The 14,770-nt window shown below is 45.4% G+C and overlaps 1 protein-coding gene across 1 annotated transcript; it reads right to left on the bottom strand.

The window, feature by feature from the left end:
- Positions 1-3,679: 3,679 nt before the first annotated feature.
- Positions 3,680-14,416, bottom strand: map3k8 (mitogen-activated protein kinase kinase kinase 8). The gene is made up of 8 exons (XM_084443059.1): positions 14,282-14,416; positions 13,476-13,821; positions 13,176-13,346; positions 9,750-10,011; positions 8,412-8,518; positions 6,943-7,095; positions 5,034-5,283; positions 3,680-4,621 (listed from the first exon to the last, which is right to left on the bottom strand). Exons 2-8 carry the CDS (start codon positions 13,800-13,802, stop codon positions 4,497-4,499), a joined length of 1,395 nt encoding a protein of 464 aa, XP_084299185.1. The 5' UTR covers positions 13,803-13,821; positions 14,282-14,416; the 3' UTR covers positions 3,680-4,496.
- Between the last annotated feature and the right edge of the window lie 354 nt (positions 14,417-14,770).

Here is a 14,770-nt window from a genome sequence, read left to right as displayed (position 1 = left end):
CCTGTGTGTGTGAAGGCTTTCACACCTGCTAGCTGAGCTCTCTCTCTCTCTCTCTCTCTCTCTCTCTCTCACACACACACACACATACACACACTCTCTTTCTCTCTCTCTCTCTCTCTCTCTCACACACACACACATACACACACTCTCTTTCTCTCTCTCTCTCTCTCTCTCTCTCTCTCTCACACACACACACACATACACACTCTCTCTCTCTCTCACACACACACATACACACACTCTTTCTCTCTCTCTCACTCTCTCACACACACATACACACACTATCTCTCTCTCTCTCACACACACACATACACACACACTATCTCTCTCTCTCTCACACACACACACACACACACATACACACTATCTCTCACTCACACACACACACACTATCTCTCTCTCACATACACTACACACACACTATCTCTCTCTCTTACACACACACACAAACACACTCTTTCTCACATACACACACTCTTTCTCTCTCTCTCTCTCTCTCTCACACACACACACACACACACACACGCACGCACACACACACACACACACACACACACACACACACACACCGAGTAGTACCATACATTGGAATAGGCGTGCATGTACAGTATCTACTCTGTGTGAATTGTAACATGTCGTCCCATAGGAGCCTATGTAGAGTGTATGTGAGTAATATATATTCAGCAAGTCTCTATGAATCTGACCAACACTCTCCCTGGCCTGCCTCTCAGTCTTATTGATATTACACATGGAAGTGAAATGTTCTTCTTCATATCTGACATAACTGTTGGAAATATCTCGCAGGGTCAAGTTCACCCAACTTGAGATCGAGATCCTCATCTGCCTTACAGTAATTGCAGGAGAAAAAGTATCAAACAAGTCCAACACTTAGTTACTTCATTACGAGGGGCATATGTATAAATGCTGGGTGGAGAGTTGACCTGCAACTATGAGGCAAGTGCAAGCACATTTTGTCCGTCCTCCAATTCATAACACAGACATATATCACCCTCTGCTGGACAATGCATGCTACAACAAAGGGACTTTATTGGCATGGGAAACATATGTGTACATTGCCAAAGCAAGTGGGAAATAAAACAAGAAATGTACATACTGTACAATTAAAGAGTGTAGTAGAATAAGGAAGTGTGTATGTACAGATAAGTAAAGATAACTTTAATAGAAACAGAAAAAAAAGAACATTCTCTCATGTCTCTCTCTCTCTTTCTCTCTCTCTCACACACACTCTGTGATGTATTCATGTTACTGTTACATTCCAGCACGCTAGGTGGCATGTCACTAGCTCTACAGCAGTTTATACACGTATTATAGAACATAATACTCGCTCTCTCCTTCTCTCCATCTCTCTCTCTTTTCCCGTCTCTCATTATATCTTTCCCCTCTCCCTTTCTGTCTCTCCCTCTCTGTCTCTCCCCCTCTCTCTCCCTCTCTGTCTCTCTTACTACCCCTGTCTCTCTCTCTCCCTCTCTCTGTCTCTCCCCCTCTCTCCATTTCTCTCTCTGTCTCTCTCCCTCTGTTTCTCTCCCTCTCTCTCTCTCTCTCTCTCCCTGTCTCTCTCCCTCGCTGTCTCTTTTACTACCCCTGTCTCTCTATCTCCCTCTCTCTGTCTCTCCCCCTCTCTCCCTTTCTCTCTCTCTCTCCCTCTCTCTCTGTTTCTCTCCCTCTCTCTCTCTCCTTCTCTTTCCCGCTCTCCCTTTCTGTCTCTCTTGCTCCCCCTGTCTCCCTCCCTCTCTCCTCCTCTCTTCTCCCTCTCTCTGTTCCCCTTACTCTCTATGTTCATGTGTAATACTCGCTGTAGCCATACGGGGGCACTAAAGCACTAATTATTTAGGTGTTTCATTTGTAGTTTACATGAACTGAACAGTATCATGTTCTCCTTACAAGCTATCAACATGAAGTGTGTTGCAACTTTGTACATTCTGTATTTTGTTTATTGAGATAACAGAGGAATAATTATAAATAAAATAAAATATAATTGCCTCAGGAAAAATTTGTGGGGGCTCTCACATCAGTGCAAACGTGTGATAAAGTTAGGGTTAGGGTTAGTTAGGGATTCCCCTGATCCCCCCTGATAGGATTCCCCTATCACTGAGTGATAACAGTGAAGAGAATAAAGTTTATCATGATCTCATCGCTGTCAGTCAGCCAGGCCGGAGTGTTTCTGAGTTTGCATGCCTAACGGCAGGGACCCCTGCGTGGAGCTGGTGTGAACTCATTTTCATATTATTTCCATCTGATGTGGACTTCCCTATATTTCATAGCCTACGATTCTCACGTGTGAGTGAGAGATTGGGGCGCACATGCACACACACGCGCGCACATACGCACACACACACACACACACACACACACACACACACACACACACACACACACACACACACACTCTCCCTGCCATACAGAGACAGTCTGAGTTGTTGATGTCGATATGAGGAGTTTAGGGAATCCCTGCCGCCCCCACACCAATACCCATGACGACACTGAGATCATTGTGCAATTTCACCCACGGGGACCAATACCTGTTTAGGCCTACCTAGGACCTACAGGACCTACCTATTTTTCCTGCTACTGGTTTCATGGGAGCTTAAGCTTAGGCTACTGTTCATCACAACAGACTGGTGGCCACAGATGAGAGGAAGTAGCGAGCAGTGAAGAGAGACCGGAACCATTTTCAACTTCCCCCTCCCACACTTCTCTCAATCGCTGTAGAAACAGTTTATTTTGCCTTTTCCCTGACCGAAGTTGAACGATCTGTCCATTTCGTCATGGCCGTCATAGATAACCTTGATAAACGTTAACGTATCTACGTTAGAAAGAAGATGTGTCTGTGTCTTCCGTTTCATTTTTTTTTTTTTTACATCAGAGGTTGGAAAACATGCCTAGATTCTGTTCTTGCTGGAACTAAGATACATGATATGATCAGATGACATCTTGGAAAGTTTTAATTCCTGCACATTCATTGCAAAGATATCCTTTTGCCAATGTGTCTAGACGTTCATTCATTTTGTAAGATTTAATATCATAATGTGATTGAGGGGATTTCTAGAGTTGGAAGAGTGGAAATTACCAAAACTAACTACTTAACCACCTACTGGTCATGTTGATGAACCCAAAGGTCAAAGTTCATGAAATCATGTTGCGTTAATTAGTTCGTTTTGATAATCTCCTCTCTTGGAAGACTACACAACAGTATTATATAATAATACCCTAATGTAACCTATTTGGTACAGGAAACTACATGACATAGTATAGTAGCCTAATAACTATAGTAGAGGTTGTCCAATATGGGGTTTTCAAGGCCGATACCGATTCTGGTATTTGGGGCTGACAGGGCGAAAGCCTCTCTCTCAAAGATTCTGATATCCATAATGAATGAACTCTGCACCCTAGAATGATTCCACTGTCTGCATGCCTTTCATTCTAGCAGGCGTTCGTTGTTTATCCTATTTATTTATTTGTTTGTTTCATTTTAAATTCCAAGCACTCTTTTAGAGTTAAAAAAACAACAAAAAAGCCATATGGTGCCCTTAGCCGCCGATCCCCATATATCCAGATGTTACAATGCAAATATCGCCCCAAAACATCAGTCAATCCCATATATCGGACTATCTCTAGTATGAAAGGTGACCAAAACATTAAGTGTTGGCTTTTCATTTTATTAAAGATTATAAACAGCTATTTACCTCAAAACAACAATAAAAACATTATTTGAGAAAGAAACTCACAAGTAAATTTCAAAAATGTAGTATGTGTCATTTGCATGGATGTCATGAGATGGAAATCAAAGGATATGTCAAATCTCTAAGATGAAATGCACTGTGTAAATTGCATAGCAATTACTAAAACAATGATGTTCCACAAGAACATCAATACATGGAAGTCCATCAAGAGGTCCACAAACATCAAACCACTATACCGTTTGTACTGGCCACAACATGTCAACAAAAATCTATATGCACACAATAGGGAAAAAAAAAGTCTCACCCACAGGACAAAGCACATTTCTTTGAGAAACAAATGTGTATAACATGTTTACATTGCAGTTGTATAACAAACGTCTACATATCATTTCAAAGCATCATTCAATACGTTAGTGGCTACAACAATAGCCAATGAAAAACAGACACACTGTCACAAGCAATGAGCTGCAGTGTTGCCCGACAGGTTAGGAAAAGCAATCACAGAACCTCACTTCAGACATCGATCGGCCCATTTCATTGCTCTCTTCTGGGTTCTGGACTCTGGTTGGGTCTCTCGTGATCATTCACCATGGCAACATCACCACAATGTCTTGAAAGTTGTTGTTTTTTTGCACTGATTCTTCAAAACAATCACGATTAGTCTTAGGTCAGTACAGTTCTGCTACACTACATGCTAACAGAGGCTAACGTGTATAGAGTTTCTGCTGGCGAGGGCTCAATGCTCTACACAGGCCATTCTAGCTAGCGAGCGCGCTAGCATACGCTAGCCTGGTATCAGCTGTACTCAGTGGCGGGGGGTCCTCTGACTAAGTTGTAGTAGCCAGCCAGGGCGCCCAGGTCTATGTACAGAGACCCCTTCCTTCTCGTGTGGCCGGAGTCCTCGGAGTACAGGGAAGATTCTGGAACAGAGAATAGAGAAGAAAATCAGCATTCCTGCTGTTCATTCCTGCTCAGCATTCCTCCTTCCTTCATGTGGTGGCGTCCGTTAATGTCATAGAACGATATCACGCTATCATCAAAGATATCACGCTAGCCGAAGGGGCTGTATGGGTTATTGATTGACTGATTGTGTGTGTACATGGTAACTGAACTGCACTTATATAGAACTTTTTATCCAAAGCGTTTTCACCCATTCACACACCAATGGCGGCAGCTGCATGCAAGGTGCTAGCCTGCTCATTGGGAGCAATTTGGGGATCAGTGTCTTGTCCAAGGATACTTCCGACACGTGGACAGGAGGAGCTGGGAATCGAACCGCCGACCCTGTGGTCATTAGACGAGTGTGTGTGCGTGCGTGCGTCCACTCCTCACCCTGGGTGGCGTCGGGCTGCTGGCTGTGCTGGCGGAGCAGCGGGTGCGAGGCCGCCTCCCCCAGGGCGGAGTCCAGGCTCCAGCAGCGCGGCTGCTCCTCCCGCGGTGGGTTGACGGCGTCGTCGCGCAGCAGCTGGGAGGCGGAGCTGCGCTGCGCCGGGTTCCTCTCCAGGGAGCGCACCAGGAAGGCGCGCATGGCGGCGCTGCAGCCCTCTGCCATGTCCTCCAGGGGAGGGGCCAGCTTGTGGATCTGGGGTGGGGAGAGAGAGAGAGCGGGGGTGGAGGACAGTGACGGTTAGCAGGGTTCAGGAGAATCACACAAAGCAAAACAGTGTTCAGAAAGAAGAACAGCACGACCATGTTATAAGGCCATGTAATAACCATGTTATAAGGCCATGTAATAACAGTGTTATTAGGCCATATAATAACAGTGTTATAAGGCCATGTAATAACCATGTTATAAGGCCGTGTAATAACCATGTTATAAGGCCGTGTAATAACAGTGTTATAAGGCCATGTAATAACCATGTTATAAGGCCATGTAATAACAGTGTTATAAGGCCATGTAATAACTGTTATAAGGCCATGTAATAACCATGTTATAAGGCCATGTAATAACCATGTTATCAGGCTGTGTAATAAGTGTTATAAGGCCATGTAATAACCATGTTATAAGGCCGTGTAATAACCGTGTTATAAGGCCATGTAATAACCATGTTATAAGGCTGTTTAATAACCGTGTTATAAGGCCATGTAATAACCATGTTATAAGACCATGTAATAACCATGTTATAAAGCCGTGTAATAACCGTGTTATAAGGCTGTGTAATAACCATGTTATAATACCATGTAATAACCGTGTTATAAGGCCATGTAATAACCGTGTTATAAGGCCTTGTCACAGCACATCAGAGAACCACAACACAACCTTGGTCAGAGAGAGAGAGAGAGAGACCGCTAAACTAAGCTTACATAAACCACAACAAAATCACACAGGGAATACAGCAGCTCGTTTATGCACATTGTAGACGATTATCCAGTTTCTGTTATATCATCCAGTTTCTATTATATATTTTTTACCTCTCTATATTGCTTGGAGAGGGTGCACAATCTAGGAGCTAACGGAATAATGTTTCACTACTCGCTGTACCTGTATGATGCAGTATGTGACAAATAAACCTGACTGACTGAGTCTGCACCGACAGGCAGTCGAGTCAAAGAGATGGACCGGAGCAGAGCTGGGCTGGGAGTAGAGGGGGGCCCGTTCTATCACTGGGACTGAGGAGCTGCAACTAAGTACTTCCCCAAAACCTCACACGAGGAAGTGAGCTCTTCCAGAAATCAAAATCAAGAGATTACAGTCTGAAAAATTAAACCGGACCTTGAAAGCCAAAAACCTTGGTCATGGAAAGAATTTCACAAAGTGTGAGGGAAGTGATGTGGGTGTCTCAGCGGCCTGGGGACACGTGAAGACTCGGTCACATACAGTACTGTGCGCATGTGTAGAATCGGTCACATACAGTACTGTGCACATGCGTTCAGCTGTGTGCCTCACATGACTGGCTGCCTTTAGGGGGAAATATCTGAACTGGGTCATGGAAAAAAATATGTATGACTTTTTTTTCATCTTTTTTTTTTTTTTTAAGAACACGAATATAGTTAAGCTTTATGATTAGACATGTTCTCCATTTTGAGAATACAACTAATTGCTCAACAGAGGACTGTGAGAAGCTGCCTTCACAGAATGATTGAGTGGGGTTTCCCCCTCATACGGTCACAGTACTGTGACAAATGGCCTCATCCAGTCCACAACAGCCAATAAACTCTTACCATGTAACATCTTACTATGTAGTGGTACTATATGTAATCCTATTTTGCGGTGTGTGAGTAATCCACTATGTTGTCTTACTATGTACAGGTATGAGGGGTAGGCGGTACGCGGAAACCTCCGGACCCAGGGGGGGCAGCCGGTCTGCATGTGGATGATGGTGGCCCCCAGACTGTAGATGTCGGTCTTGGTGTCGTGGCCACGGCACAGGACCACCTCTGGACTCATGTACATCTGGAACAGAGAAACAAACACATACTGTCCTGTTAGCCCTACTCTCAAGGACACATATCAGAGCACAACTGAGAAGAGAATGCAGGATGTCCTCATCTGTTTGGGAAAGGCTTGTTCCTCTTCCTTGTTCCTGTTTTTAGAAGACTAAATAGCTGACCATTAAAAATGCACTATGTTACTGATAAGCGACTATGTGTATCCCCCTCTCTCTCTCACCCCCCCTCTCTCCCCCTCTCTCTCTCTCACCCCCCCTCTCTCTCCCCCCCCCTCTCTCTCTCACCCCCCTCTCCCCCCCCTCTCTCTCTCTCACCCCCCCTCTCTCTCCCCCCCCTCTCTCTCTCACCCCCCTCTCCCCCCCCTCTCTCTTTCTCTCTCACCCCCCCTCTCTCTCTCTCTCACCCCACTCTCTGTCATTACTGTTGCTTTCAATCTGTTTTCCCCTAGTTTCTCCACCCCACCGCAGTGCATTCTCTCTCTCTCTCTCTCTCCCCCTCTCCCTCCCTCTCATTACTGCTGCTGGCTGTCAACCCTGGGAATTTCCAGCCAGACCACAGGGGGCCCAGAACAGGACAGATCCACACAGAGAGGAGGAGGAGGAGGAGAGAGGGTCGTGAGAGTTTGCCTGCCTGGCCTCATCACGATTTTTCCCAAGCATCTATAAGGAATCATTTCCTAATTCGAGCTGGTGAGGGAATGAGGGAAAATTCCTGAAAGTGAAGTTCAGTCTGCTTCAATCTCAGTTTTTACAATCTCGCTGGATTTATCATAGCTTAACATCTTTTGAAAACATCTTACATACTGCAGCTTTAATGTTCATCTTCTCAGTCAGTATTTGAATTAATGGGACTTTCCTGCCGGCCGTTTAGAGCGGTGAATGACGCCCGCTGGCAGCTCCTCTAAACCCCTCTCTCCTCTGGCCCACTGCGGCTCACCACCTCCTGAACCACAGAGCAGCTGCTTCCTGGTTCACCCTGAGGTCTAGTCAAGACCACTCCCTCACAGTGCTCTGGTCGCCATGGTGACCGGGGATGGATTAGTGCTGGTTTTGCTTTTATTGCTCCAACTCTGTTTTATGTGTTTCCCTGTGAGGCGTCTGCTCTCATTCACAGGACACAGCCAATGGCAGCACTGCAGCTGTGCATGTAAATATAACATATAATAACAACAACAACAACAACAACAATAATAATAATAATAATAATAATAATAATAACAACACAGTAATAATATTATTAATATAACTACTACTACTACAAATAATAATAACAATGATGTTAAAATTATGTTTTATTGGATGAGACAGGAGTCATGCTCACCTCTGTTCCCCGCAGGTCTCTGGGAGTGTACACCTTCTCCGTCATCTTCACCGTCAGACCGAAGTCCACCAGCACGGCCTTGTCCGACATCAGGACGATGTTGCTGGCTGGGGGGAAGGAAACAGGGGAACGGATGAGGCCGAGTTCAACTTCTTCCAACCAGAATAACCAAATCAGTGAAAACGGTCAATGCTTTCTAGGCAGTCCTGGGAAACAATACCCTACAACAGTCTTACAGCATAAAAAAGCAGTGAAGTAATGAAACTTTCCCCAATCGTAATACTAGTGAGGGACTTTGTGATAAAAGATGTCATATCTTTTCAAAGGACAAAAGCTTTGCTAAAGTAATGAATGTTTTGTGTGTGTGAGGAACTGAGCTCTGGCGGACTCAGAACTGACATTAAATCAGGTTTGCTCTGCTGTGCACAGCCGGAAAGAGGAACATCTGGGTCGTCTGCGCACACGCTGACAAACTTGTCATGTGTTTCATGCTTTGGCAAAGGGTTTGACAAATAATTAAAAGGCAGGCCTTCCCAGAACCGCCTGTCCCTCTCGTCGCTGACCTCACCGAGGTAAAAAGACAGGTTGGGACTGGAGGCAGCAGGCAGGGAGATCAGTGACCACAGGAATACGTCACAGGGCCAGGCCACAAGGCTGCACTTTGTCGTAACTCACTCTCCTCTTCCTCTTCCTCCTCCTCCTCCTCCTCCTCCTCCTCCTACTCTCAACAACCGACCGACATTCTCCCCTCCTGGCCGGGGATAGGCTGCCTGGGAATTCCAGACGCCAAAACAGCCGCAAGCCAAGCCCCGATTGGCTGATTGCGAGTTCTAGAGTCTCTTTTGATCCTCCCCCGCCCTGCTGTGGTCCAGTCCAATTGGCTCCCGTTCAGCGCGGCCCCTGGCTTCGCTACACCAAACACACTTCCTGTGTTCCAGCAAACCTCACGCCCCTGCATTCCAGAAAGTCACACTTGCTACAGCAGTTGAACTGGAATCTCAGCACAGCTGGTGAGGCCACTGTCAATCAGACCACAGCTTCCTGGGGTCTCACAAGAAACCAGGGACAGAGATCTACTGACAGAACCAAACCATGTCACGTATGGATAAGATTACTACCTGAAGTCTGTCTGGCACATCTGCAACTCTGCTTCCTGCTGTCTAAAATCCATATATGGGCCTACAGTATCTGGCAGTGAGCGAGAGAGGAAGAGAGATGGAGAGACAAAGAGAGAGAGAGAACAACAAAGGCAGCACGGCTGAACACGGTCAGCCCCCCCGTGACTCGGGGGAAGGGTGCGAGGGGGGCGGGGTCTCGTCCCCTGCTGGCCCAACATACGTTTGATGTCGTGGTGGATGACGCCGTGCGAGTGCAGGTAGTCCAGCGCCCGCAGCACATGCTTGGTGACCCAGATGATCTCGAACTCCCTCATGGGCCCGCAGCTGTCCAGCTTCTCCAGCACCGAGCCGCCCTCGCCCGCCTCCATGAACAGGTGCACGGTCTGGCCCCACAGCACGGCGCCGTACAGCTCGGCGATGTTCTCGTGGCGGAAGCGAGCCTGGATCTCCACGTCCGCAGGCTTGAAATGCTCCATGGGGATCTGGGGGAACACACGCGGGGCGCAGGGGGAGATGAAGCCACGAACCGCACTGTTCTTTATGGGACTTTTCAATAGACTGTTAGAGTACGGATGGTAAATTGCCAGTTTGGGAACCTTTAAATGTCTAACTGTGTACATGGGACTGGGATGAGGAACTGATTAGTACGGATACAATACAGTAAGGCAGAGGCCTCAAACTCTAATTGGCTTGGGGCCACTACTGGTTTTGTCAACTCATAGGAGGGCCACTTCAATGTCAACTTCAAGTACTGCTAACTATAAGAAAGTGCAATATTTCTGAAAACGTCATTTTTAATTTCCATAACTAGACTCACTTCTAGTTCTCACTAGAACTAGAAGTCAGTCTCTAAATGTTGCAAGACTATTCCATAACTAACATTTTCATCAGACAAATTCAAACCGGTTTCTATACATTAATATATTTTAACAGTTACAGCAAATCTTTTTTCCTTACTTTTATTTTATCTTGAATAGCCTACATGTGTACTTTATTCTATTTTATATGCAAGATGCGTCACTACTGTAAGCCTGCCCTGGAGCTGTACTTGCATTTATGAAAGTTCAAGTTTGTTTCCATTTCTTGCCAGACACTTGAATACATCTGTAGGCTACTATTCTATTTCTTGCCAGGTACTTGAATACATCTGTAGGCTACTATTCTATTTCTTGCCAGGTACTTGAATACATCTGTAGGCTACTATTCTATTTCTTGCCAGGTACTGGAATACACATGTAGGCTACTATTCTATTTATTGCCAGACACTTATCTTGAAAGACTGCTGCGTTAGCTTTCTCAGCTGTGCCTTTTTTTTTGCCGTTTTTTCCTCTTGTCTCCCTATGACTCACACTGTTCTCCCTGTTTAGTAATGAATAATGCTTGACATTATATTCCTTTAGAACGATGACTTTTTTTCTTGCATATCAGGCAGGTAGCATTTCCATTGAACTCCACAAAATATACTTCAATGTCCATCTTTCTTGAAACTGTCTGTGTTCCTAACGTTAGTTAACCATGAAAACAGCCTCTCGGGGACTAGCTGCATTCCGTTCATAGTTCATAGTCGCGTGCAGATTGATTGCACCCGTGACTGTATGCAGCATTCACCTCGCGTGCTGCGCACAATAACAGAATTTCGCCCCACGTTTGAGCGCCTTGAATTTCGCATTGTAAGCCTGCCTGCCGGCGTCGTGTACAAGAGATCATTTTGCGGGCTGTATTATATTTCTGACATCATGTCGCAGACCGGATGGAGGGGTGGGCCGGGCCGGGAGTTTGAGACCCCTGCTGTAAGGTCAATCGATGCAAAGAATTCCAATGTACCAGTACCTGTTACACATGGAAAATAAACTTTATATTCTCTATTCTATCCTTCTAGTACTATAATACTACTATGATACTAGCCTAAAGACCCATTCTGAATATTATTCCATTCACTCCATAAATCTATGGACAGTAATGATAGTGGGCAGAGTGATTTAAAGGAGTAGTAAAGGGAAAATGCATGTTTAGCCCTGTTTTAAGGTTTCTTATGATCATATACAATGGTTCAGATCAAAACGTTGACAAAGCTAGCATTTTCGAGAAAGTTGATAATTGCTCTACCACTGTTTTGGTCATACAATGGATGTGGATGGGCATCTTGAAAAATCATTCAAAAACATGTTAAACTCTCGATTTCAAAGACAAGAAACTCACCTAGGTGTTAGTTAGCGTTCTGACATATAATTCGCCATAAAGTAAGATTCTAGTTCCTCTGGAATGGCTTTTTTAAATATTTAGCATAGAACTATTTAGTCGCAGCACATACATGTGTAAACTTCCGCAAACTAGGTAGCCTAGCAACATAAACAATAACAATAGCTACCGTAAGTAGTTCCGCTTCCTGAATCCCCTCTGCGGATTGATCTTCACATCTACAACGGTCGCTTCAATACAAGTCAATGGATTTCATAAAATGATCAATAAAACCCTACAGGATTCATACTTTGCGGCGAATCTGATGTCAGAACACCAACGGACACCAATTACCCCCTCGGTAAGCTTCTTGTCTTTAAAATCGAGAGTTTAACATGATTTTGAATGATTTTTCAAGATGCCCATCCACATCCATTGTATGATCAAAACGGTGGTAGAGCAATTATCAACTTTCTCGAAAATGCTAGCTTTGTCAAAGTTTTGATCTGAATCATTGTATATGATCATAAGTAACCTTAAAACAGGGCTAAACATGCATTTTCCCTTTACTACTCCTTTAAGAATGGTTTCGAATACAGAACACATTCTATATGTACCAGGTTGGGTGAGACACCTAACCTTCAACATAGGAACTACAACAACAACAACAACAACCGTTAGCCCAAAGAGAAATTCCCCCAGGGTTTGAGGGTGACATTTGGCCGTTTCACACCACCAGCTAGGCTCTTCTCTCTGACGCACTTTATGCTAGTTGGGGTTTGCTCCACCTGCCACAGAGGCATCGACAGTAAACTCACATAATTGTTGTGGGTTTTGGCCCACAGAGTGTGTGTAAACACGCCACGGACTACCAGGAAACCGCCCCCATCCTCAGTCTGGCAAACAACTCTCCTTTGTAGGTCAAACTAAGACCGCTGTCTGCACCAGCCCTGACTAACACAGATATCAAACACAGCTGTGTCATCTGAACCCGTACACACCGGATACAGGGCACACAGGGCTTAACACTACACTGATCAAGACTTAACACTACACTGATCACGACCCCAGGGGATTCTTCTATCCTGGCTCACATCTGTTCTGCATCTGTGGAGGGGGACTTTCAGTAGTTTCCTGTGTGTTTGGTCAAAGCACTTGTATGTTTCTATCTGTCCCACTGGCTTCTGTAGCCTAAGAAAAAAAAAGAGAAAAACGTGTTCCTCTTTTTGTTCAAGTTAAGTAGCAGCAGGTTTCAGCGTGATCGTGTGCCTGCAGAAGTCATCTGATAATAAACACGTGGTGTCCATACAGTCTGGAGCTCGCTGCACTAAAACACGGTTGAACATTTGCTCGAGGATATAAATCAATGCTTGTTTGGCAGAGTAAAAAAGAACTATTGGCAGGCAAGGCAACAGGAGCAGTAGACTCCACTCGAGAAACATACCAGACATTCCTGCGCAGGACTTACCAGTTTGCACGCCATCCTCTTTCTGGTCTTGGTGTCCTGTGCCAGGTGGACTTTCCCAAACGAGCCCTTGGGCACCAGGCCCTGGCCCGGGTTCTTGTAGGTGAGTTTCCATGGAAACAGGAGCACATTCACATCGATGCGGTAGCGCCCATTCCTGATAGCCATCTCCTTCTGTCAAAAAACAACATAAACAAGAAAAATAAACAACAACAGACATGGGCTGAACCTGAAGCACACATAATATTTTGTTAGAAGATTAGACCACCTTCTCAAAAGACTACGAATGAACGATCCATTCACCTTGTTGAGCAGGACGCCGATCTCATCCGACAGGTGCTGCCGTCCAGCCAGCTGCTTGTCAGAGATGAGGTTGACGAAGGCCAGTAGGTCGGCCACCGTCCCGTACCGGACGCCGCCGTTACCCTGGCCACCCGGCCCCGAATCCACCGTCTCCTCGTTCTCGTCCATCTCCTCCGGAGACAGGCCCTCGTCAAACGACAGGGCCGCCTCCTCCTCCTCCTCTTCCTCTTCCTCGGTGTGGTAAAAACTCTCCACCACGTCGATCATGTCCTCCAGGTTCATGTGTGCCAACAGCAGTTCTATTCCATCGTTGGGGTCGTACTCCATCTTGATTCTCCTCCTGCTTCTGGAACCGAATACCGATGATCAGTTTCAACACACAGGTGATTCATTCCGCATCGATGATTCCAAGCATGTTCAACACGGTCCGGCTGACTGACAGTCAGGGACTGTCTGGGGCTTGACTTGTGAGAGGAGGGGCATGAACTTGCCTAACTCCCCCTTGTTGCAAATGAAGGGAATTTCACAACAATCTGGAAAACCCAGGGAGCACTGCCCCCGTGTTTTCACCGCACACAAAACACGGATTTAATAAGACGCCAGACATGTAGGCCTATCCTAATCATAAACTAGCTAGTAGAGTAGGCTAATACAGTGGGTTTGGTTTTTAAGTAGCCTAATTCTCTAACAACATCCACAAAAAATGCCATTAGGCTAAACAAGTGTGAAATTAAATTGCCATGTTTTGATGACACAATGACATAACACAGATTTTGAAATGTGTAGTCTATAGCTTTTGTACTTGCCTTCTTGGTTTTCTAGATCGATCAGTCTAGTCGGACTGAGCTCATAGCGGCCGTCCGAGCGCTCACGCCTGCACTGAGCCTCGCAGCTGAACCAACAGTCAGAAACACGGAGGAAGTCGACTAGAGTGTGCGTAGATGTGGAGGAGGCTAAATACGATGACGAATATCAGGGTGATGTTTCATGGAAGACTTAGGTTTCGTTTTTCTTTTTCATTTTCTTTCCCCTACGAAAACACCAGCGTGATAGGTGGATAGTAGAGATGCTCAACTTCCATTGAATAGTCAGGTATTCCCCCGGTGTCCCACGCCTCTCACTCACCCTTGCCTGTATACAACAATATATTAATCAGTATTGATCATCAGTAAACTTGTATAATATGACAAATAGGCTATAGAAGAAAGTCATATTCCGTGGTTTCTAAACGTGTTTTTATGTTTGTCACCTCTGACCTGCCGTAGACTAGCGAGTACGCGCATGCGCGTGTCACC

This window comes from Borostomias antarcticus (assembly GCF_949987555.1).
Source record: "Borostomias antarcticus genome assembly, chromosome: 9".
Lineage (NCBI taxonomy): Eukaryota > Metazoa > Chordata > Actinopteri > Stomiiformes > Stomiidae > Borostomias > Borostomias antarcticus.
The sequence above is the reverse complement of the archived record's forward strand: the minus strand, read 5'-3'. Positions and strand labels throughout refer to the sequence as shown.

What these genes read in the sequence shown, in the direction of transcription:
- map3k8 (XM_084443059.1), bottom strand. Translation starts at nt 13,802, where the DNA reads ATGGAGTACGACCCCAACGATGGAATAGAACTGCTGTTGGCACACATG. An exon ending in CATCCACCACGACATCAAAC is followed by an intron (nt 8,519 to 9,749) that starts GTATGTTGGGCC and finishes CCTTCCCCCCAG; the next exon opens with CCAGCAACATCGTCCTGATG. An exon ending in GCAGCCCGACGCCACCCAGG is followed by an intron (nt 4,622 to 5,033) that starts GTGAGGAGTGGA and finishes TCTCTGTTCCAG; the next exon opens with AATCTTCCCTGTACTCCGAG.